This window comes from Salarias fasciatus, chromosome 23 (genome assembly GCF_902148845.1).
Source record: "Salarias fasciatus chromosome 23, fSalaFa1.1, whole genome shotgun sequence".
Lineage (NCBI taxonomy): Eukaryota > Metazoa > Chordata > Actinopteri > Blenniiformes > Blenniidae > Salarias > Salarias fasciatus.
In genome coordinates this window covers 23,715,011-23,741,246 of record NC_043766.1, presented here as the reverse complement: position 1 = coordinate 23,741,246, position 26,236 = coordinate 23,715,011, and the positions used below count along the sequence as shown (strand labels likewise).

At 41.3% G+C, this 26,236-nt stretch overlaps 1 protein-coding gene across 1 annotated transcript; it reads left to right on the top strand.

The window, feature by feature from the left end:
* Positions 1 to 8,978: 8,978 nt before the first annotated feature.
* Positions 8,979 to 25,653, top strand: il23r (interleukin 23 receptor). Its single transcript, XM_030083361.1, has 17 exons — positions 8,979 to 9,087; positions 9,520 to 9,626; positions 11,883 to 12,015; positions 12,128 to 12,303; positions 13,014 to 13,137; positions 13,239 to 13,405; positions 14,399 to 14,535; positions 14,620 to 14,812; positions 14,913 to 14,995; positions 15,453 to 15,654; positions 17,107 to 17,310; positions 17,863 to 17,961; positions 18,111 to 18,266; positions 22,950 to 23,090; positions 23,224 to 23,311; positions 23,735 to 23,825; positions 24,198 to 25,653. The coding sequence occupies exons 2-17, from the start codon at positions 9,566 to 9,568 to the stop codon at positions 24,786 to 24,788; spliced, it is 2,646 nt and encodes an 881-aa protein (XP_029939221.1). The 5' UTR covers positions 8,979 to 9,087; positions 9,520 to 9,565; the 3' UTR covers positions 24,789 to 25,653.
* Positions 25,654 to 26,236: the final 583 nt, after the last annotated feature.

The window sequence follows — 26,236 nt, the reverse complement described above, 5'->3', positions numbered from 1 at the left end:
GTAGTTTTCAAGAACTGCAGCCATTGCTCTGTGTTGTTCGCTATTCCTCAATCTCTAGATTGTGTCACTCAGTTCACGATCTTATAGTGCAATCTTGTATGGTAAGACTGAAGAGATTGGGCTAAGTTGAATAATTTGTTGTTAGGCAGACCAGCAGCCCATGAAAACATCTGTCAAGAAAACCTCACTGCAACTCCTTTTTTTTTTTTTTTTTAATTCAGCTTATTTTTTTTCATATCAATGTTGTTATTAACTTTTGACGAAAATGTTGAATACTAATGATATGGCTGATATGAAATATAGAACATTTGAAATAAATAAGAATGAATCAAGGTCTTAATTTTCTACTGAATTTAGTCCATGCTTTTGTGGTTTTATGCTGATGCCTAATGTAGCTGAAATGTCATTTTAAACTTCACAAGCTGTTATTATGGAGACTTCTAAAGTTTCTCCTTCTGTCATTTGAAAAAAAAGAAAAAAAAAACAGCCTTGCAATCCCACCAAAAATATGTCAGCAATGTTTAAAATCTAAACAAAAACACGGTGCTGTGATTTGCATGATGCAAATGTAGCAGGAGGAGATCCCCTCCTTGCTTGCAGTACTAAACCAATCTCGGTAGGGGGAGCTGTCTATAAAAGTAGCTCTTTCCCACTTGTGCAAACTCTACCATAGATATCATATAAGAACTGTGTTTGTATAGTCTACCGCTGTGAGTCTGGAGTAGATCCCGCCCCTGGGCTGCCTCACTTCCTGTTGTGAGCCCTGCTTGTCTGTTGGGCTGCGTTTGGGGTTTAAACTGTGTCAAGTTGCTGCTATGAGTGAGCATAGCTTTCCTTCTTAATGTGCTCTCCTCCTGTCATGATCAGGTGGCAGTAATCAGCTGTTTGTGTTTAGGTGGCTGTCCTGAGGCCACAGACTCCCAACCTCTCCTACAGACTGTGGTAAAGCCATCCCTCTGCGTGGAAAACTAAGTGCTGCGCTTATACCAGGCATTACGGTAACAGTGCAGACAAGCTTAGGTCACTGTATACAGGATTTATATCTAAAAAAAATCCCTCTAATATCCACAAACCATTTCACTTCAGGCTGACAGTAGGCCATCCCAGGATGTCACTCACCAAATTTCAGAGCAATGTCATGTGGTATTTCAAAATAACAGCTCTCCAAAAATAGCACTGCTGGGATTATTTTTCCTCTAATTAAAAAAAAAAAACACACAAACCATTTCACGTCACACTCATAGTAGGCCATCCCAGGATGTCAGTCAGCAAATTTTAGAGCAATCTAATGTGGCATTTCAAAATATACATTCCCCCCATTTTGAAAAAATGGTTAAAAAAACAATTCCCTCATATATATATATATATATATATATATATATATATATATATATATATATATATATATATATATATATATATATATATATATATATTAGGAGTGTAACGTACACAAAAGCCACGGTACGGTACATACCTTGGTGTAAGGGTCACGGTTCGGTACGTTTTTCGGTACAGTGGGGAAATAGTAACAAAAGCTCACAAATGTACCAGAGCATCTTTCCCAAGCTTTCTCACGCGACAGATTTATACGAGACTGGCGGGTCTTCCAACTCCTCACGCTGCATCTCTCATTCCACTTGTACTTTCTTCTTCGTTTGTTCATGCTTGGACCTGTTTGTTGTTCTTCTTCTTCTTCTATGGCAATGGTTCTCAATGTTTTTCTGTTACGCCCCCCCCTAGCAAGAAGAAAATAATTTGCCCCGCCGCAACTATAAATAATAGCATTTGTCTATAAAATTGTTATAGGTACACCTCTGCATAACATCCTTGTTAACATTAAAGAAAACAAAAAAGAAAGAGATATAGTTCAACTTACAAGAGAGACTTTATTAACATTGTTTATTAGTCTGTAAAGAAAAGATTTTAAGTGCATCAATTTGCCTGAAATTCAAAAAATAATAATATCCTTGTTTCAATTGTAAACATTTTTGACAGACTTATTGCACCATGTGCTGCTGGAAAATAAAATTAAACAAAATTAATAAATAATAACAAATTCAAATTCACTTCAGCAACATTAACTCAGGAGCACAATATATAAGGCTCCTTGTTTCCTGTCTTTCATGATAGGACGAGCTGATTAATGCAGGTGTGTCTGAAGTTGTTACAGAGGTCAGACACACCTGCATTAATCAGCTCGTCCTATCATGGATGACAGGAAACAAGGAGCCTCCTGAAGTTCAGGAAGTGGTGAAGTTGTGCATAGAGTCCAATGAGCACGTTTTGCAGTGCACAGCTTCTCAAAGCGAGGTTTGGCTTCACAAAGGTAAGATGTTGCAAAAGGAAGCAGCATGCCCACAGATCTCTGCCCTGAGAGTGGATCCTGCCTCTCTACACTCAGCCAGACTTCTCTTTTGACTCACTATCTTCGTCTCTCTCCGCCTTTCTTTTCATCCCTGTTGAAAATGTCTTCATGTTGTCTCAGGGTTTGTTTACTGGCTTCACATTGCAGCTCCTTGCAAAAAAACCTACACCTAGAGCTGCACACCCTGACAATGAGAGCGCCACTGCTAACTACTGGAGTGGATGTGCAATTACACTTTATTTTAGTCCGGCGGGGAAAACAGCATGTTCCCCACGGTCACACTTGCCCCCCCCCCCCCGGGCATCGCACAGTTTGAAAACCACTGTTCTATGGTAATGGTGGTTGCCCACAGTTTTTAGGCTCATTACCTAACGGGGAGAACGCATTGGACGTGGTCGCGCCGCGCACAGAGTTTCTTATCGCCTCCCATGTTAAAGGTCTAATACAGGGTTTTCTCGAAAAGACGAAGCCAAACGTCTGTTACTCACTTTTTGAACAACACACATGCGCCAGACCATCCGCCCGGCTCTCCTGCTTCTCCCAGGAAACGCGGAAGCGTGCGAGCGCGATCTCCTCTTCTCCAGGCGTGCACGGTTCTGTTACACTTTCTGCGATCCGCCTCGCTCATACATAAAGTTTGTTTTCCGAAACAGTTACAGTTTCATTATGTCAGACTCGCCATCGGTAAGTACTAGCTCAGAAGCTCACCGGCTACATAAACACTCTGAATGCGCATGCGCAAAAGGGAGAAGCTTATTGGGCGCAAGCACGCAGAACCGCCTTACGAAACCAGCTCGTCAGAATGATTGACAAACAGACCCACCAATTATTTAGGTGATCCACCCGGAAATCAAAATCCTGTATTACACCTTTAACCTATCTGACTGTCCACACACAACGCGCAGGGGGGCGCCGCGGCTCCGCTCCACTTCGTTCTATTTTCCACGCGAGCCCTGAGAGCGCCATTTGTCAAGCTGGATCAAGCAGACGGACCAGACACGAAGTCGGAAACAGAAAAGGCAAGAGAATCCGGCCAATTTTCAAAATAAAATAAATTAAATGCCGATTAGTTATGGTGTTGCTCGTCCGTCTATAATTTGTCACCTGGGTCAAATCACAAGAGACATGGACACACACACAAACAGACATACGCACACACTCAGCAACAGAGATTCACGTGATGCAGAAAAAAAGAGGACAGGAGGAGAGAAAGTCTCTCCACAGGTCACCAAAACACACACATTCACCCTGGCAGAGCGAGACAGAGGGAACAAACTTGAAAACCGAGAGCAGACGGATCCAGCCGAGTGCAGTTGATGTGTGACCAGCGCGGAGAGCGCAGGCAGCAGATAGGCCTCCAATACGAACAGCCAAGCGCCGGCGTGGAGCCTCCGCTACGCTTCCGCGTCCAGTGCATTCCTAGCGGTTGGAATCGGGACTAGCTTTTTTCTTTTTCTTTTCCTTTTTTTTACGCTCACTCGTGTATTCGTCGTGTGATCATGTGTACAGACCCGGGACCCCCATACTGTGACGGGATGAACACAAATACCGTTACACTCCTAAAAATATATATAAATAAATATATATATATATATATATATATATATATATATATATATATATATATATATATATATATATATATATATATATATATGTATGTATGTATATGTTTAGTGGCATTCAAGCGGCAACTTCAGGCAAGAAGATGAGGTGGCGATTGCTCTGTTGCTCAACCCAGCTTTATCGTTATATCAACCAAGCACAGGGAACATTTCACACACCAACACTGAGACAAATAATGCCGGCTGTAGGCCCCAGGTCTCTCCCCTAGCAACCCCCCTGGCCCACGGTCCAACACAAAGCAAACATAAAAGCAACACAAATGAAAACACAGCACAGTAACATAAAGGCAAAACATAACCATAAATAAAGGAAACCCCAGGAACACAAAGAACGCCCACAAATGGTCCCAAAAGTCCAGAACGGGGAGCTCCCAGCATGCCCCGCGGCTCCCCGGAACAGGCTGCCTCTAGCAGCGGCCCTAGCGACCCCCGCGGTCGCTACAATATATATATACCATTTATGCCACGAGCAGCATGCGTGATTTTACTTGTTCACACAGCGTCAGCCTGAAGTAGCGCTGGAACCGGCCGTCGTCCAGGCGCACCTCCTGCAGAAGACGGTGGAACTCACTAAGCTCATACCGCCTCCTTAGGGTAGTATGCATCCAGAAGCACCAGAAGCACGCCGCAGCATCATGCCAACAACTGCTTTGTGTGGTCGGAGCTCTGCATGCCCTCCATCAGCACGTCTGTGACGATCTCCACGCTGATAGGCTGTCCTGGCACAAATTCGCTTGAAAAGTTCTATTATTTCAGCTCGCGCGGTGAGGACGCCGGATTATCATCGTTTATAGGGGAGGACAGTCTCAAAAATACATTTTACGTGTCTTGTAGATATTCCACAAGATCTTCTACAAAGACACATCAGCCAAAGACCAGGGAACCCTGTTGGCCAACATGAACAAGCTTCGGTTTGTAATATTGTGTAATTTGAAAGGTTTAAAATTGAAGGGTTATGTAAAACCCTAACCCCAAACGCGACGTTTGCCCTATTTCACAATTATGTTTTCTCTATTCTGCAGTTAACCTTGGCCTTATGAACTTCTGTCATGTGTGCACTGCATGTATGTTTCTATGTGTGTGAAAGCAAAAGTATGTCCCCAGTGAACACCAGCCTCCATGAATTGGTAAATGAACTACACTTAGGGCCAATCCCAATTCTACCCCTTACCCCTACCCCTTACCCTTACCCCTACCCCTATGATATGCGCGTTCACGAGGCTTTATATAGCGCATTTTACCCTGCACTGACAGAGCCCAAAGCGCTTTACGCTGCAATATCTCATTCACCCATTCGCACTCACATTCACACACCAGGGGAGGCGGCTGCCATGCAAAAGGCACTCAGTCCGTCCACTGGGGGCGATGTAGGGTTCAGTGTCTTGCCCAAGGACACTTCGACATGCAGAGCCAGGAATCAAACTAACAACCTTCCGATTGAGAGACGACTGCTCTGCCCACTGAACCACAGCCATCCCACAACGTTATGAAAAGTTTCTACTGGTCAGTGTTTGTTTCTTTTTTTTTTTTTTTTTTTTCACTCATGTCAGTGTGTCAGTTTAATTCAGTTTTTTTCTTTTTGCTAAATATGTTCTCTCTCTCTTCTGCAGTGAACAATGTAATTGTCTGTTGTCCACTTCTTGTGTGTGTTTTTGAGAACAAAAGTATGTCCCCAGTGAACACCAGCCACCATGAATTCACGCTGGTATCAAAAGTTTCATCTGGTTTGTCTACTTTCTTCTCTTTACAGCATTTTCTTTTCATTGTGTGTTTGGTATAAATATAATGCACACTAGAATAGATTTCTAATAATATCCATCTCTACAAAATTCTAAAGATGCAGCAATGCAAAGAAGGGTCCACATGCGGCTTATAATGCCTACAAGGAGTTTGTGGATGAAGACATTTACCATAAAGACCTTAAACAGCCTTTACACATTGTTCAATCAATGCAAATAGCATTCAAAATGGTAGTTTCTTGGAATGCTACATTACAATTGTTTCTGAGGTTTAAGGCTCAACTTGTGAGAAGCTCAAAAAAGAAAGCACATTCTCAGGGGCCTCAGCTTGAGAACAGGGAAGCTGTCTGCTGCTGTCAGCTGTTTATTTTGTAAGGTTCATATCAGTTCCTGCTGACCTGAAAGATAAAAGTGTCTACAGACATCAAGCACTAAATACAACTTTACTTTTTAAGTTGAACTTCTGAATTATTTCCCTTTTTCATAAGGAAATAGTAATCATGAAAACACTCACACCTCAACCTTGAGGTTCCTTTCATCTTTTCAGAGCATGTTGTTGAATCTTTGGGTTTTCCCTCAACAGCTTTTGCGGTTAGTGATGGAAAAAGAGGTGTGTAAAAGTGTGACTGAAGGTGGGGTAACTTACCAAATAGGTCTCTTTTTTCACTAGTCGACAAGATTCCAAAGCAGCTGAAAGACAAAAAAACTACAATTTGAAATGAAGCATTTCAACACCATAAAACTAAATGTTAGGCAGAACGCAGGTATATATTATCAGTTCATCAACTAACACAGTAAACAGACAGATCCTTGGTTGCATGCTCTCAGGTGGTGTTCAGTAAACTCGAAATTAGGAGGAAACCAGATCAAAAAGGCTGTCAGACAAACAAGAAGACACCCAGGTAAGGCAATGCTGTTTATGTTGCACATTTCAGCAACAAGGGAACTCAAACTGCTTTTACATCCAAAACAGGCACAGCAACAAATACAGAATAATGACAAGAAGATGAATAAAAACAGGTAAGATAACTTCATCATCATGTAATATGGCCTAAAGCTGAATATTTCTGGCTATTTTAGATGTAACAAGCCAAAAATGTAGTATTCACATAACATTTGGTCAATTTAATAAGGTAATCCATTATTGAAGTAACGTTGAAAATATTTGAAGATTGAATAAGTGAAGTCAGTTAAGTCATAATACATAGATATCACAGTTTTTTAATTTAAAATATTTATAATTTATTGCAGAATTGTAATATTCATTCTTATACATTTATTCTTGGCGGACACATGGTGTGCAGCATCTTTTTTTAATTATTACTGTATTTAAATTTTGTTTTAGTTTTTATAACATTATTGGTTTTATTTCATTTATCGTGGTCAAAATTGTAGGCTCATGGCTGCTGTAAGATAAAAGCATAACGGTATCGGCTGAAAGATTCAAACAGAATAACGGACAATAAAAAGCATATAGGTCAAATTGTCTGTGCAGTAGTAAGAGTGCCACTGCTTTAGGGAAATTTAAGTATTGCGCTGATGTGTCAGAAGTTACTTGGGTTTTGTGTTCGGTGATTACAGGTGAAAACAGAAGTTGAAAGCAGAAAAAACACAGCTCCCACCATGCCATGCTCGCCACCGACACAGCCATAAACACACAGTGTCATACGGGGAGAGGGAAATCTGACTGATCTGATTTGATATTTTATGGACTTTTGATAACAAATGGGAATGCAACACAACTGTTATTTTCCAGCTGCTTCTCAAAATTATACTCTCAAAAACTGTCTGTCTCTTGAATAAGGGCCATTTAAAGAAGAAGAATGTGGCAGTGTGCTGGTGTGTGAAATTTGGCAAGTGGACTGAGGAAATTACACTACATGGATTCCAGTGGTGCCTTTTTTTTAAGTGACAGCTCATTTTTCAAGCTAGTTTCTCATTTTTGATGGGTTGAAATGACTGATGAGACTCAGGTTATTGGTGCTTTTCCACTGCTTTTTAGCCTCAAGGACTCAAGGATTGAAAGTTAGCACTAACTTTTTGTTGTTGTTTTTTTCTCTGGTGCCTTAAATTATTACTTCAGTTTGAGTCTTGGGTAACACTTTACTTGAAGCACCCATTATAACACATTATAAGTAGTTATAAACACTCAGAAATGATCACAATGCTTTATAACCCACTATACAGCGTAGGGTTAGGGTTAGGTCCTGGCATTGTGATCATTTATGAGTGTTTATAACTATAGCTACATGTGTTATAATGGTCTTCTAATGCTTCATAGATGTAGTTATAATGTGTTATACCGGGTGCTTCAAGTAAAGTGTTATCGATTCTTGTTTAGTAATGAAGTGTCCCAGGCTCTTGTGTGCATCTAATAACGCTTTATTTGAACCTTATAAAGAAACGTTTGTGTCCCCAGACGTTAATGTGTAGTTATGCTCTGACTGTGTCTTCTCTATGGACTCATAATAACTTTTCGCATCTTTCCATATCTGTGAAATTGGGACTTTTACTATTGAACAAGGAAGGTAAAGATAATCTGCAATCCTGAACCTTAATTCTATATTTCAGTAGGTGATGATATTTGTAGTTGTGTTAAAAATCAAATGTTTTGCTTTATATGCCATTAGCTGTCCAGTGCTGGAGTTCATGATACAAGCAGGATGTGAGTCTGTGTGTCACCTGCACAGAAGACACTTAAATGCTTGATAGTGGCATAGGTGGCATCAAGCGACCGATGAGGGGAGAAATAGACACAGTCAGGGAGGCACAATCGTCCTGAGCGCTCAAGAGACACACAGGAATGAGAGACAGGACAGCTAATCCCAGAGGGCAATAAATAATCAAATCAGCAGCTATTTAAAAATACCAAAGACAATCAGAAATTAACATTGTTGGTGTATTCATTACTTCAGCACAATCAGAATTACTGTAAAGAAAAAAAAGAGGGTGAGAAGAAGTGGGAACTCAAATAACCAGGTTGCTCTGAGGTCACATGAAGCATCATAAGCATATTTGTCAAAGTAAAACTCATGTTGCATTTGCTTTCAGAAAAGATTGATGAAGGCAGGTGCTCAGCACGCTAACATTTCAAGTCAACTCTATCTTTGTGGTGATAAGAAACAAGCGACAAAGTAGGACGCCGACGTTCTCAAAGCACTGTTCAAAGTTTCTGCATTTGCCAGAATACCACTAATCTAGGTCACTGCCCTCTTTAAAGTGTTTCACATGCATAAAAGGGATGAGCTGAGTCGCAGTCACATCGCAAGGCAAGTCATCTGTGAAAGAAACAGCTTTAAGGGGAGATTTGTATGATTTTATATTAATCAGAAAACTCCTAATGGAACAAATATTGGTGAGTTCTATCTGAATTTATCAAGTAGCGTCTGTCAAACATTTACATTGTCTGTTATATGTACAAAGAAACACGCGTGGTGAACTAAGAAAACGCTTTTTTGGACGTTGTGTAATTTTAGCTCCTCAGTTCTTTGCAAAGACAGTAATGGAAATGTATTTTCTTTTATCTGCCACGCTGCATGTGTCAAAGAGTAAATACATTTTGAAGCCTTTTGTACTTCTCTAAACGCGATCGCAGCAGTAAAGCTCTGGAAAGGTTGAGAAGTCTAACCAAGAACAACGTCTCCTTATCAGATTATATAAATCAGCAGCCTCCTGTGCGCACATGGCTGCTGTCGGGTTTTAAGATGACATTATGCATGGGGATTCCCATTCACTTATTCTTGAGCAATAATCAGTCTTTTTTTTTTTTTCAAACGTATGCTTTCAGTTCCTTTGTAGGCCGTTTGAGATGAAGAAAGATAGGCTGAGCTGAGATGAATCACTCCCCAACCGTATGGAGATGCATGACCATTCTTCTGACATTTTCATTTATTCGTGAGTATTTATCTACTTTTGAATGTTCCTCTGGAGTCTCTTGTAAGTAATTTTTACACTTATTGTCTTTCAAAACACTGAACGGGACACTGAACAGGACAAGGATAAAAACTGTGAATGAAAACCTTGACTTTCAGAAGGTTAAATAAGTTGTGATTCCATCCTCCTGGATAGAAAGCCTTGAAGGGATTGAGGGATGGTCCGTCCTGCAGGGTCTGAGTTTGGAGTCTGTTCTGGGCTCCTGCTGGCTGGTTTGCCATCCACCTTGTGGGCGACGCGTGCTGCACCCTGCCTGGGAAAAAGCACCCAGTCAAAGTCTGATGAACCTGTTGCGTTGAGATGTGGCGCTGGAAAGACGCGACAAAAAGATAATCTGAGTTGCTTTACGTATATCTCTGTAGATTGTGTATTTATGTGGTCAAACTCTGCAAAAAGTGTGCATGTGAAACTTTCTTTTTACATTTCCTCTTCATTACTTTCACTAAATCTAAAATGAAAGCGCTTCCAGGGATTGGTCCCGGCATACCTAAATCTCCCACCTAGCCACCTAGCCTCCAGTTTGCTACTGCAACAACAGGGTCACAGAGACAGCAGTCTCCACAGCTCTGTGGTCACACACCTGTTCAATAACAACCCATCACAAAGTCTGTAGATGATACAAGTGCGATCGGCATGATCAGCAAAAATGATGAGACAGGAGAGGCTACAGGGAGGAGATCTGCGGTATCTGACTGCTTGGTGCGAGGACAATACCCTGCGCCTTAACACTATCGAAACTAAGGAGCTCAGTGTGAACTTCCGCACTGGACAGTCCAATCTGCGTCAATGGGATGGCAATAGAGGGCATCTCCAGCTTCAAATTCCTGTTGATCCTCATATCAGAGGACCTCTCTTGGTCCAACAATGCCTGGTCAAGAAGGCTCACCAATGCCTCTGTTTCCTGAGAACACTGAAGATGCACCGTCTGTCGTCAGTCAGACTCAAGAACTTCGACCTCTGAGTGATGGAGAACATCCTGACCAGCTGTGTCACGGTCTGGTACGGGAACTGCACTACTGTAACAGACCGCAGGGCTGTTTCCCAAGACCAAACTCCACCGCAACTGATTCATGCAGCAGTTGACAGATCTCTGTATATCTGTCTACAACACCTACATCTGCATTTGTGACAGTAACATTCAAACACCGTAACCAAGGTTTCTGTTTCTGCACGTACATATATAAGTATTAGGTCAAAAGTTTCATTTTTAAAGTCATGATTAATTGCATTATTTCCCTAGTTAAGCGCAATTAATCATGTATTGAATGGCATTTTTAAAATTCTATTGTTTTTCATTTCAAGGCTGTTTTCAGCCCATAACGTAAAGCATTTATCAGTCCAAACAATCCGTTCAAAATTTGAATTTAAAGTCATTGTTGAAGTTTCAGCATCGTGGCTTCCTGCAGCGACTCATTCAGACCATCTTGATTTGGAATCAAACACAGAGAAAGACCTTCCTATTTGACCTTTTTGGATTTTCTTTGAAAAAAAAGTGCCATATAGACCAACTTAGTATCATGTAAAAATAAAGTTTTTCAACTGAAAAAAGACCAAAGCCTAATTTTGTGATTAATCACAATTTAAAAAATTAATCTTTAGTCATTCTTACATGAATTAATGATGATTAATGCGATTAATGCTGACAGTCCTATATTGATCATATAATCCCATTACACATTGCACCTTTGGGTTGGATGCCAAATGAATTTTCATTACTCTGCACTCTGTGCATGTGTAATGACATTACATTTGAATCCAAATCCTAAAATGATGATATATCAATAGGCAGCCATGACTGAGTGTCGTCTTCCAGTCTTGACTCTTCAATTCTTGCTTTTTCCATGTTTCAAAGTGTCCTAGGGAAAAAAGACACTGACCCCAATGCTGTGTGAGCGTCTTGCATGGCTGTCGATACTGATGTGTGAGAGTGTGAACGATTGTGTGATTTTTTTATTTTCTTAACGCAGCCTAAATGCTATATTTTTGTGGTCATTTTGTAGATGACCATCCTAACAGCTTGAGATGGTTCTCTTCACTGTGCTGTTTTAACACTGCACTCGCCGTACGCACTGCCACAGCCGACAGTTGGATAAAAATCATATAGTTTTATCACGTTTACTCTGCTGCATGTATTCATATGTCTGCTTAATTTTACATTTTAAGCCAAGTAAATGTCACCATTCTTTAACATTATCCGTGTTTTTATTTTCTGCATAGGTCCAGTCCCTGTCAGCTGTGTACAGTTCATCCCACATGGTTACCTGACAGTTGAGCCAGGCACTCAGTTCCTCATGGGCTCAAACCTGACTGTGTGGTGCCACGTCACAAAATATCAAACAACGCAGAAATGGTAATCATAAAATATAGAGCAATTATTCTATATACATGTATTATTTTGGTGTTGTTTTTGTTTTTCTTAATCTTTGGAATGTATTCCATTCACATCTGACTTGATTCAAAAGGTTTGATATATCGCTGGACCTGAATGGTGAGGCTGTACCTTCCCGAAGGAGAGTGAACCGCACCACCATGGTGTTCTACCTGCCCAAGGTGGAGACAGCAAACTCATCAGTGATCTGCAAGATGAGGGAGGATCACCAGTCTCTGATTGTCAATGGGCTGGATCTCCGTGGAGGACGTACGTACAGCTGCCTCTCACCTCTACAGTTTTATACACTCTATACAAAGGCATAGAAAAACATGAAGATACATTCTGTGTTTTTGGTGGTATGCCCAGCAGGAATTTAAAATCGGGGTGGCACAGGCCAGTTTAGTGAATACTGTTTAATTTTGCGGTATGTGGAAAAAATCTGCAAAACAAAAATGTTCCAGTCCAGCATCAGATGTAGCAGGTTGAACTGGTTTGTTTTGGAAGGAGGCTTGAAAATTAAAGTGTTGAAATGTACAGAAAATAGAATTCAGATTAAATGGACCATGTCTGGTGTTATCATGCAAATGATATCACTTTAGAAAGTTTTATTTTCAGAATCAGAATCAGAAACAGAAACACAAAAAACTTGACTTATAAAAGTAAGTAGCAGATCTCCTGTCACTACTTTATATCCCATACTATTTACTGCAAGAAATGAAAAAAATGCACTAAAATTATCCTTGAGAAAAAAAAAAGTAAGTAAAACGTTGCTTCCATCTGTGCATATTCAAGAAACAGTCAGTTTGTGATAACTGTCAATTTGATCCTGTGGTCTGAGCTTTTCAAAGTGGAGACTGTGAATCGGTTTAAAGCGTGATAAAGTGTGGCGTGCCATTCTCCAGACGTCACTAGCCTAAGTGAGATGGACAGATCAAAAGATTAAAATGTCTTACATCTTGTGTTCTCCCCTCTTGCAGTTCCTCCAGAGAAACCTGGAAACATTATATGTGAAACAACAAAGAGTTCTGAGATAGTCGACTGTTCATGGAGAAGGGGTTGGGAAACACACTTTACTACGTACTACAACATCTCGGTCCGCAGGTAAGCTGTTCTGTTGCTGATATGTTATGCTTTACAGTTGCTCCCAAAGTACTGTTGACGACAACCGACCTCTTTTTCTATGTGAATGTTTTAAAAATCAGAGAAAACGGGACCAAGATACATTCACATCAAATCAAGGTTGCTGAGAAAACCACCCTGCCCAGAGGGATGCTGGACACAAACACTAAATACCTGTTGATCATCACTGCTTTCAACTACTTCGGGCTGTCAGAGTCTGATCCATACTCCCTCTGCATCGGGGACATAGGTAACGTTTCACTTCAGTTATACACACACATTGTAATAATCCAAAGGCGAAAGTTCTTCTAAACAGACCAATGTTGTATTATAACTTTTTGAGGACCAAATGAACTTTTTTGGACTATGGACACACATTGTAATGTTTTAGGGGCATAATATCACATATCACATAAAAATATATCCATTTTAGTGAATTTTTTAGTCCTTTTTATGATTTTATTTTTAATTATCGCACGGATTCCTTTATCATGATTGCATATATTATTTACATTAAGCTCATTAACAGTTTGTAATAAATATCACTGACGTTACCTGTAAAATGAAGAAATGGAATTTTGCAGAAAAGTAGAATACAACCTCCCCCATACACATAGGGAGAACATCCATCAACAAAGCCCTGGAAACCCAGACTTGAATCGGGGGACTTCTTGTCATGAGGAAAGAGCAATAACCACTAAACCACGACAACACTGTGTCTCCACTCACTGTGTTTTAAGTACTGAGCAGGTATTAATGTCAATAAGTAGAATAGCCTTTTGCTGGCACTTGACTTGTTGAGGTATTAAACTAAATTGTGACGTCAGTTTTATCTACAAGTATTTAATTCAGTCCAAAAAAAAAAAATGTAAAAATGAATCTTGAATCCGAATGAGACATAAAACAAGACTGAAGAGAAATTAGTTATATCACCAGAAAATTCCAAATTTACAACTAAAATTTATACATGAAATCAGCATCACAGTATCAGATGAGATCTTGATGAATGATTGTGCGTCTACATAAACTTCATGGATTTTTCCATGAGGATTCTTAAGAGATGAGTCCATATGTGAAGCGTTGTCTTTCCTCCAGTCTTCGTAAAACCTCTCTGATTCAGTGGATTTTTTTGAGCTTGGTTCTACAGATGTGAATTTGTTTCTTTCACTGAAGTTGTAGCTTTTTCACTGGACAGCTTGTTAAACTACACACTCGCTGCTCTTTTTATTATTTGTCCTTGCAGTGATTCCAGAGACCCCTCAGATAACACAGGTGGTGTTTATGAACAACTCTGCCGGTGCCACTTTGTGCTGGAAAACCTCTGAATCTTCATCAAATCTCAGAGTCTATGTCAGACTGCGCACAGAAGACATTGCCTGGGTAAAGAAGAACAGCAGATTTCTGGCCATTTCTAGGATCAGACAATATCTGTGTGCAGGTGATATATTGTCTCCATGTTTCCAGGCATTGAAAGAGGTGCGAGTGCTCAGTGAGGGTCGGATTGAAGTGGACGACTTGAAGCCTCTGACTGAATATGAGTTCCAGATGAGAACATGCAAGTCAGCAGCAGAGCCGACACACGGCGACCTGAACACCAGCATGAAGACAGCTTGCAGCAAATGGAGTTCATCTGTGAGACAGATGAGTCCTGGAAAAGGCAAGCTCCCGTTTCATGCCTACCATGTAATCAGGGCCAGATGAGTATGTTGAAGTCTGTTGTCACTTTGTTCAATTTCATGGCATGTGGTGGTGATCAGGTCCATCTCGGCAGCTGGACGTGTGGAGGACTTTAAGCAGTCTAAGGACACATGGGATGCAAATGGTGACTGTTTTTTGGAAGGTATGCTTTATTATTTTTATTGGTTACACTAACCAAACAGACAGAAAATATCTGCTTTGAGTGCAGGTATAAAAGTAACTTAGTTGGTTTCTCTGAGCTGCCCATAGGTGTGAATGAGAGTGTGTGTGCTTGTCTGTCTCTGGGTTTGTACTGATGGAGTGGTGACCTGTCCAGTGTGCTTCCTGCCTTTACTCACAGTTCACTGGACTCAACTAGAGCCACTAATTTGCATAAGGTGGCCCAGAAGGGTGATGGATGAATGAACCATGTTTTGTAACATGAGTCATCTCATTCAGTTTAGAGCACAGTGATTCATTGTGACAGTTGGGTGGAATCACACTGTTTACCCTGTTCAGCGTTTTAAAGATAATATCTTCTCATCTGTCTTCTCATTTAACCCTCACGAAACGCCAGCGTTTGAACGTACACAAACTGATGAGTTCATGTCCTCCCCCAGCCCCCATCTCCAGAGGATTACAGCGGTGAGGTGCAACAGTACAAAATCTTTTGGGTGACAGATCAGAAACATGAAGTGACCTGCGCGGCAGCTGATGTGCAGTGGACGGGTCGAGTATCATCAGAAGTTCAGACTCTGGCTGTCGCTGCCGTCACCTCGTATGGGACCTCTCCACCAGCCCAAGTGACTCTCACACACTCAGGTACTCTAACATCTCACACAGAGGAGTAATTATGTGTATCACTTTACATTATGGTGCATCTGGCCAAGATTATTATTATTATTATTATTATTATTATTATTATTATTATTATTATTATTATTATTATTATTATTATTATTATTATTATACCTTGCCAAATAAAGCTGAAAGCCTACAGCAAAATACAAGACTCCCACTCCATTAGTTGAGATTATATTCATGGTTACTGGATGCTGCCTTTAATACTGCATTAATACTTCACTAGTAACTATATATTAGTACTTAATTACAGTAACTAGCTGTTTCTCAAATTATTTTGTTACTTTATTTATTACTTTATTAAGTCCTAGCTACTAGATACTGCCTTCAATAGGAAATGGAAATTTGTAATTGATTTTATACTGACAAGACATTAGTTCAAAGGATGAATGGGTTACTTTACTAGTTACTGAAAATGTGCGCTTGATTACAGTTGGGGTTACTACTTATTGTTTTAAACAGTTAAAGGGTTACTCCACTACTCGATGAAAGACTTTGCTTAGTTATAGTTAAAGTTACTAGTTGCTTCTTTAAGTAACGAAGAAGTTACTTCACTTAAATGCAGGGTTACAGTTACAGTTTGTTGTTACTGCTGAGTTACTTTGCTGTTCAGTAAAAATTAAAAGTTATTAGTTACTTGGTAAAGTAACTTATTCCTTTTGCTACTGCCCCTCATGCTGCGTTGTGGTCAGTTTGAGTTAATCAGACATTATTGTCATTATTGACTGAATAATCAGTGGTCAGATGTGGACTGTCAGGGTCTGCGGTGGGCGACATGTTTCCTTTCACTCCACAGAGCTGCCTCAGTGCATGCAGGAGGCTTTCTGGCGTAGTGAGCTTAATAACAGCATTTGTTGATGAGATTAAGCTCCTGACATGATGCGAGGTCGAACAAACAGAGGACGTACCTTACAGATATGGAAGTCCAGTCCTGGTTGTGTTGGAAATCAGGGTGTAAATCAGGGATCACCAACACAGGTACCTTGTAGCTGTCTGTAGAGCATGTTTTAATAATAGAGGTGAGTATAAACAAATGAGCTAAAAGAGGATTTGTCCAGCGAAAAACATTCACTCAAGGACAAAATGTAACAGTTGTGATGAAAGAAGAATATTTAAACTAGTATCAAAAAATGACAGAAGTATCAAATGCTGGTACAATTTTCAAAACTGAAAATAGCTGCATGTTTAAATCTATTTAATAGGTATATCATGTTAACTGCCTGAGCGTCGTCACATGCATGACTATCTATTGCCATTGAGGGCAAAGTCTAATGTAATGAAGCTATCTTGAGTTTATAATAAGGAGTCGTTCGTACTACTCGTTGCCCCTGATGCAGCCGTCATTGACAAAAAATGTGACGAGCGCTGATCAAAGCTGTGTGTGATGATGATTTGATGTCCTTCCTCACTCAGATGCTTTGGGGCCTGTCCTGGAAGAGTTGACTCCTGCTCTCAGCGGCAAAGCTCTGCTTGTCTCATGGTCGTGGCCAGTGGACCATCACCGCTCAGCGCTGGCAGCAGAGCTGCTGTACTACGTGATAGAATGGAGGAGTGTGCCAGCAGCAGATCTACAGTGGCAAAAGCTGAGCAAAGACTTACACAGCACGTCTGTCACAGGTTTGCTCACTTATCTCAATCCAGGAGACAGAATCAACAGCAGCACCAAACAGTTCTGAGTCAAAGTGCTCAAGGATGAAACTGAGAACGAAGGCTGGCCTCTAGTGGCCGTTTGATGCATTACACTGCTTTTTATTTTCTCACGTCTGCGCCTGTTAAAACTTAGCATGACGCTCTGAGGCGTTCAGATACCTGCTGGAGCTTTTCTTTGTGGAGTTTGCATGTTTTCTCTGTGTTGATGTGGCTTTCCAGCCACAGTCCATAAACATGCATGCGAGGTTAATTTTTGACCCCAAATTGCCTGTAGATATTCAATGGGAGTGTGTGTGGTTGTCTGTGTTTGCCCTGTGATGGACTGGCAACCTGACAAGTGTGGAGCTTGGCCATAGTAAAATAGGACAGGGTCCAGTGCCCTGCTACCCTAGCAAGGATAAACACCATAGGAAGATGGATGGATGATACTATGAATATAATTTGATAAATGAAAAGCTTGTCTTAATGGGAAAATGTTTTGTTAAAATTAAGTGCTTCATACTTTCTTTATGTTTTCAGGTTTGACTGCGGGTGTGAGGTATGATATCTCTTTGCATGCTGTGACCAGCAGAGGAGTCAGTGCTCCATCATCCAGGACGGCGTACTCCAGTGAAAAGAGTGAGACTCAATTATGTCAAATCTTCGCAAAAACAGTTTATTTTTCTGATATTAAAATAATTTTCCAGCCAAAGTCATTGATCACACGAGGGATTCAAGAAACAGTAGCCTATCTTTATTCCTGATTTTTGTGACTGTGTATTTTTCAGCACCATTTTCTGGTCCCAACATGTCAGTACTGGCTCATGAAAACAGACGGATCCTGATCGAGTGGGATGAGCTGCCTGTGGACCAGCAGAGGGGGCACATTACCAAGTATACTATCTATTTCCAGGGGTTGGACTCTACCAACACAGTGCTCAATGGTGAGTGCCTGCACATAAATATGGACATGCTCTCTCAGATCTGGGCATTGTGTGGCCCTTTGGCTGTCCATGACCAGCCCCAGAGGGGGTACCTCTCCGTCTCGGCCTTCCTGAAGGATTGCAGTTTCAGTCAGCAGTGACGTACAGCTTGGTGATTGTGATCTGATTGAAGGTTAGAATGTAAGAGTGTGTGTCGTTCTCTGTCTCTTGTGTTTTGCTCTGAGACGGACTGGTAACTTGTCCAGGGTGTACGTTACCTTCACCGGTAGTCAGCTAGGACTGGCTCCTGCACCCAGCCACCATGAGGTGAACAATGTGGTCTGTAAGAAAAACAGATCTGACTGATGCAAAGCAGGAACGCTGCCTTAAAACACATTGCTTCCTATCAAGACAAGTGAACAAAAATCAAAGCTCAGCCCTGTAAAACCATTATAGTTTTTTTCATGTGCCTTCGTCTGGAGAACTTAAAGCCAAGCCCATGACATATATACTGATATTTTAATTACAATTCAACAAATTAAACAAGTTATTTATTTTATATATCAAGATGAATCCTCAAAAGAACAGGTTATTGCATCCAAAGAGTTAACAAAGTTATGGTGGTGTAAACCCTTGTAGGGGTTGTGAATGTAGACATTATTTAGTGGCAGAGTTAACCAAGTCTGTCAATTCATGGTATAAATTGCCTCAGTTGCAGTAAAAGTACTTTAGTATAAATTGCCTCAGTTACAGTAAAAGTACTTTAATAAGTTGTATTAACCCATCATTTAGGCTTACCCTAGGCCCATATTGTTAAAGTACATTGTTACATCAGTTCTCTCTTCACGACACACGAACATGTCATTTGAACCTTTGGAGGAAACAGCTTTGCAGTAAGTTTCCTGTGTTTGTGCATCACAGGCTCCCCTCAGTAAAGTGTGTATATCATCATGCTTGGTGCTTGTAGTTTACTTAGCCATCCATCGGCAGCTATTTTTTATGTGTATGGGTGCACGTGTGCAAAGGAAATTACAAACTGAGTAGTATGCACATTCAAAAGCAACTGTTACCTAACGGAAAGTGTACAATCAGCATTTCATTGATGCTTTCCCTCCCACACAGCCTCGGTGCAACAGCAGGGTTTTTCTTCCCTCACTTACTGTAAAGTGAGTGTAATATGGAATTGAAACGTTACACTGAGAGTTCAGTATTACTTAAGTGTTTTAAAAGAGGACATAATCCCAACTGGACAACAGAGAAAGTGAATGTATTGTTATCACAGCTGTGCCAGAACTTTAAACCAGATGTCTTGGGAAATTCTTTTAACTTTTCATACTTGAGTGATTGATTTTATGTAATGGCCACTGTTTTTAACATTTCCCTGAAGAGATAATTTCAATAGTTTGCAGGTAAATTTTTCAAGCTGCTTCTTTCACCTTGTTCAAATTTGTCTTTATAGTTCTCTAGAGAAGTCGCTCACCACAAGCAGGAAGCCATGTGGCTACTTGTGCACATGCAGCTGTAAAGGTTGTCAAAAAACCAACCTGTTGTTCATGATATTTCTGGAACGTCAGGGCAAAAGTACAGGAAAACCTATCTTCCTCTCGCTCTGTATGTGTTCTAAATGACACTGTGCATCCTTGAAGATTGCAATGACGGTTATACTCACAACTACTTGAATATGTCATGCTGTTCATTATGCTGTAAACAGACTCCCAGAGGTCTGTGTTGCTGTCAGACCTGGATAAAATGTGGGTAACACTTGCAGGAAAATTGAATCAACTAATAACCTAACCTGAATGTGCACACTCAGTTTGGGCTACTTTCTTACTCATGAGCTTCACATACACTGTGCAAACTTTTGACTGTGTGTCAATCACAAGCGTAATTAGACTTAAAAGTGCAATTATTTCTTAAATATGTCAGCGGTAGATAATACGAGTAAAGGATTCCCATGCAAAAATGTTTTTCATTCTTTGCAATCAAGCTGTTTTCAATGTTTTAAATAGATTTTTTTTTTCTTTTCTTTATTTTTAAGAATTCAGCAATCCAAGTCAGAAATGATAGCATGGTTTCAGTACAGCAGAGGTCTGAGGTCTACAGTTCTTTTAAAGAGCTGACTTGTCTTGGGGAATTTCTTTTGGGGTTTCAGCGGTTCTTTTTCAAGCTATTTGGTTCTGTACCTGTCCTTAAGAATATGGCCTCCACTGCACTTTTGTTCTTGGGCAATGTGCTGGTATCCTCTTTCCTATGAAAATTAGCTTTCTTGTGTGGTTATTTTTATGTGAGGATCCTCCTCCTCCACATCTGTTTGCACAGTTTCAAGTTCCGTTTCCTCTGCCAGGGTTATTTCTTGTCCTCCAGACTGACAGCTTCCATATCTACATTTTCCTGATTTTGGCTTTCAGGTGATTCCAGTGCTCTCCCACCTCCACCAGTGGAGCAACCCTGATTTGGTTGCAGGTGTGAACTTTTGGTGGCCACACCTTTGTTGTGCATCAACAGCCCCTCTGTCTCTTATTGTACCACTTTCCCACTGAAACTAGAGGGTCGATCCTTGTTTACAATCGGCAGTTGACTCCTTTCTCACTGCCTGCAGACCCTGGGTCTAATCGCCTGCAGGCGAGCTGCGTGGCTGAGCTTTCCCACATCGAATATGTCCCACGTTGATGACATCATCAGCGCAACGGGGCACAGCGAGGTAAACAACGCAGCGGAGCACAGTCTCTGTTGCCTGTTGACGAATCTCCTTTTCCGCATGGACCAGGAGAAGCTCTCTGATCTCGCTATCCCGACAATGCTGGGTCATCTTGACGAAAGATATCTCACGCTGTGTCCAGAAACAACAAGCGTGCTAACGTAGCCACGCTGCGTCGACGTTGTCATGTAAATAAATTGACCTGGGACTGGCTTTCCCGCTGAAGCTGATCTTAAATCCTGGCTCGCTTGCAGCATCAGTCGCCCCGGGTCGAAATGCCATTTAAACCCTTTCCTACTGCCATGAGGAGCCGATTATTGGCGGGTTTAAACTGGGTTTTTTTTGCCAGTGGGAAAGGGGTATTACTCTCTGATGATCTTCCTGTGTGAGTGAGCACTTCCCTTGCTTTTCCCAATAGACTCTCCCACAAGACAAATCTGACCCTTTGTGGTGTAAGTCTTCCCTCTCTGTGGCTGATGAGAAGCTCGACTTCTTTTGGCCTCTTCAACTTCTCCAGCTTGATATTTCTTTAATTTTTCAGAAATGATGACCTGGTGAACCTCAGCCATCTCATCCAGGCCATACTAGACCAGCTTTGTGGCTACTCTTCCTGCCTTTATTTGTTTGATCCTGAGTCTGAGGAGTGTCTGTGTGTTCATTTTCAACTAAGGTCACTTGTTCACTTTGTAACCTCAGTCTGTCAGCGGCCTGTATGGGTCTATGACAGGTCTATCAAAAGGTCTATCACAGTGCCAATCTTCTGACCTGTGCTGGCAGTGACCTCCATCAGCATCAAGATGACATGAAGTTCACACTATCCATTCCTCTGCAGAAGTTCACTCTGGTTATTAGTGATGTTTAGTTTCGTTGCCATGTTGCTAGTGAAGCTTTCCTGCGTCTCTCTGCCAGTTCTAGGGAAAGCTCAGACAAGAAGTCATCCTGCTCGTCTGTCAGTCTGCTTTTGCGTCTGCTGCTTTTCCTGCACTCCTCTTCCTTCTCCCCTATACTGCTTGCTATTGGGCTGAGGAATTAATGATGATTGGATGTGCCTTTTCTTTTGCAGTCTGTTTTCCTGCACAATAACAAAGATAGCAAGTTTCTGGGTATCTGAGTGTTTTTTCTTTTAACTTTTTTCATTTCATCTTCAAACATGTTCTGCACCATTATTAGATTTTTTTTATTGGAATCTAGTATTCTTTATAACAGAGGTGATATAGACTCTTCATCTCTTCAGCCTTCATGATCTTGCTTTAAACCATTTTCTGCTGCTGTTTTTAACTTGGAAACACCGCTCTTCATTTTGCCACTATGAAAGTGCAACAGCTCTCAGCTTGAGGGGATTTTTTCAGTTCCTCTTATGCTATGAGTGTCATATTATCCTCTGCTGATTAGCAGATGAACACAAAATATAATCTTCGCCAGATTGCCTTTGGTTCTATTTAGTTTTTCTTTTACTTCAGCAAATGTGGGGTTATTTTATTAGTTTTCTCCACCTGGACTGTCCACTCTGAAGCTTCTTCTCAGCTCTGATGTTCTCTTCCTGTTGATTTATTCGAGGGAACCATGTGTATGCAGCTTCCTCTTTTAATAGTGGTCTCTATGAATTGCAACCACGTCTTGTTCTTCTCGTCTTATTTGCCTTTGTGAAGAGTTTTGGCAGCTGCCTCATATTGTTCACTTAATTGTTTTCTGTTCCCAGTGTCAACACATTTCCCTTCAAGCCAAACAACAGAGAAAATTGAAGCATAACATTTGCATTGTTTTCAAATGCACAGTCTGTTTAGCACAGTCGTAAGTTTTATCTCTTGTCCTGGTAAGCAGCATTGAGGGAATTTATTGCTTTTCACTTGTTTCAGGTTTGTATTTCAGAGTCGGGCAGTTTTAGCACACAGGCTGGCATCAAGCAGCAACACTCAGCTGTGGGAGAGTTTTCAGAGCTCAAGTTCTGGAAAGATATGAAAACTGTGGTGTTTTAACAAAACCGTCCCAACTCTGCTTATCTCCAGTGACAGTGCCAGTATCTGGCCCGAGACAGACGTGGTTGGATTGTCCCTCTGGAGCTCTGGTCCTGCAGATGACTGCCTCCACCTCAATGGGGGAAGGACCACCAGGGAAACCAGTCTCCTCTCTGCCTACAACTTATGCAGGTCAGTCTTTGCATACAATAATTTCTTCTCCATTAAAATTATAAACACAAGATTATCACTAATTAAGATGTTCTTTTTAATTAAGAAGCAACTGTTTGACTATGATGCCATCTTCTTCTTATCTCTGCTCTAGTCAACCTGGCCATTGTGATGGTTTTCATCATTGCAGTTCTGATAGCGATCACAGCCAACCTGATGTGCTGGAGTTGCATCAGGGAAAGGTAATGGTAAACGTCACTCATAGGCATAAACTCATGGTGAATGTATTTGTGGAGGCAGTCAATGCATCACCCGCACCACCAAGTCTCCTGTATGGCGGATTTGTGCTTAGGTTTTGTTTTATCAGTAACAGGGATGGAAGTCCATGTGGGTAATTTCATGAAATGTCACACCGCACAAGTGGATGCACAAAACCATGAATAGAAACCTAAGCGATGTAGCAGCGCTTGTATTAAATGTGGTCGCAGCACCCTATTATGAATCTGGTGGTTTCTGCTCTGGCTTCAGTGATACGGGGTCTGCATGCATACGTGTTAGAGGACACGCATTGCATGTTAGAGGTCCGGGTGTCAGAATGAGACTGTTTTGTTTTTGCATGACTGGGTGATAAAAGCTTTTTCTTCATGTATATGTGTATATTCTAGGGTCAAACAGAAATGTATATCCTGGGGACCCGATTGGTTTGTTGACAACATGCCAAATCTAGAATGCAGTAATGCCATCAAACTACTGGAGGTAAAAAAAAAGAAGAGTCATTTACATTTTCACACATATTTTCCTTTCTTACTGTTTGCTTTTATTTGTGTGTGTGTGTGTGTGTGTGTGTGTGTGTGTGTGTGTGTGTGTGTGTGTGTGTGTATACTGTCTTCTTTTCTAAAATAGTAAGAAATAACAACTGCAGCAGCAGCAGCACTAACACTTGGAAAAAGAGAGTTTTCAGGCATTATCAATAGCGTTAAGTCATTAATGCAGGTCTGGAGTCATGCCAGTGTGAACTACAGTGATTTAACTTCTTTGAGTTGTTGCTAATATATTGAAAGATTACACTTTTTTTTTTTTTTTTTGTCTTTTAACAAATTTGCAATAAATGTTTCATCTTCTCTCCAGCATGATGGAAGCGAACCAGTATTCTCATCGATCCACAGTGAAACTCCATTGTCCTCCATCACTGTGGTCTCCCAGGAGGCCAGGGACGAAGTGTACCCCGCCATCCACATCGAAGTGACTCAGACCTACGGATCAGAGCGACCCATAGCAGAGACGTCTTTACTGATAATGTCAGACGAGTCTGGCTACAAACCCCAGATTGCTACACTGGCTCATCAAGGCGAGGAGACGAATGATAAAGAAGACAAGCAGAACGATTATCCAGAAAGCAGAGAAGAAGATGGATGTGCATTTGTTCTTGGTGGATTAAGAGATGGGTTTTCGTTCGGTGGAGATGTGGATTTCTCAGACTCCCCTCGTGGACTGGATCGCAGCTCGGTCACTTGTCTTCTCTGGCCTACAACTGCTGAAACGATAGTCCTGGCTGAGCAGAGTGTGGGACGTGAATCTTTGTCTCTGGACTTAACTCAAGATGACATTATGACTCCAGACACAACAGACATTAGTTCGTCTCAACAAAGAAGTGAAACGACGATGTTGAACGGTGGCTATTTTCCTCAGATAGCTGCTGCAGGCGGCATCATACGCTGAGGAGGAACAATACCAACATATAAGCTGCTCTACTGATTTTCAAGAAAGCATTATTATTAACCATCACTTTTCTGTGAATTTGTGTGATCAGAAGAGTTCATTGTGTCCCGGTGCATTAGTCAAATGATAAAGATGACTAAAGGCTGAACCGTGCGCACTCTCTCTACAGTTCGTATATATTCCTCTGCTGCTCCAACTTAATAAAAGCATTACATAAGCTTACAAACTGGTGTAGTGGTGAGCATTGTGGCTGTGATTCTCTCCATTCTGATTTCCCATCCATCCTTTGTGGAATTTGCACATCTCTGTGTCCACGCTTGGCTTGCTCCTGACACTCCTGTTTCCTCCCACAGTCCAAAAACCCGTCTGAGGCTAATTGTTGGCTTTTAATGTCCGATAGGTGTTACTCTGATTGTGATTGCTGTTGTCTCTGTGTTGGCCCTGTGATGACCAGTTCATGGTGTACCGAGGTTTAGGTTTACCCATAGTGCACTATGACCTTAACTTTGGATAATGCAATAAAAAATTGGAATTGGTGTTGATAAGCTGTTAAAGTCTTCAAGTTTTAAGAATCACAACCTGCATGTACAGTGAACTACAGAGAAACGGCAAGCAGTGTAAAACGGGTTCGATGGAGTGCATAGTGAGTGACCAGTATGTTCATGGGGCCAAAAATGAGAGATGGTAATATGGTGGTAATATGGTGGTAATATGGTGGGGAGAGCAGTCGTCTCTCAATCGGAAGGTCGTTAGTTCAATTCCTGTCTCCCCCTGTCTGCATGTTGAGGTGTCCTTGGGCAAGACACTGAACCCTGCATCGCCCCCAGTAGATGGACTGAGCGCCTTGCATGGCAGCCGCCTCCACTGGCGTGTGAATGTGGGTGTGAATGGGTGAATGTGATATTGCAGTGTAAAGCGCTTTGGGCTCTGTCAGTGCAGGGTAAAAAGTGCTATATAAGTGTAGTTCATTTACCAACATGCTGGGCTGTACTGTAGCATTTTCAGGGACTTGAACAAAGGTCTCAAAGCATGAGGTGGCAGACAGATTTGGTTGAACAGTTCCATCATGGACCAAGGAAACCGCATGCTCAGCAGCAGACACAAGACCATCTGGTCACTGACAAGCCTGAGGACAACACCTATAAACCCCAGTAGGTTTAGGAAGGAAACACAAACAGTCACTGACTGCAGCTGTTGTTACATTTACATTACATTCATGGTGAGACTTAATTCTGTATTTGATATTAGACATCAGGTCTCAAAAACAGTGAGATGGCACAGAGTGTAATTTTATTCCAAAACACGCCCAGACCGAAGACAAGGGGGACTTTCCCTGCCACGGCTCAGTGTTGTTATAGTCACGTGGTCTCTAACCCCTCAGTTATTCTCATACGCACCACCGCCTCTGGCTGAATGTTTTTTATCACTTCCTTTGACTCCTCTCACTT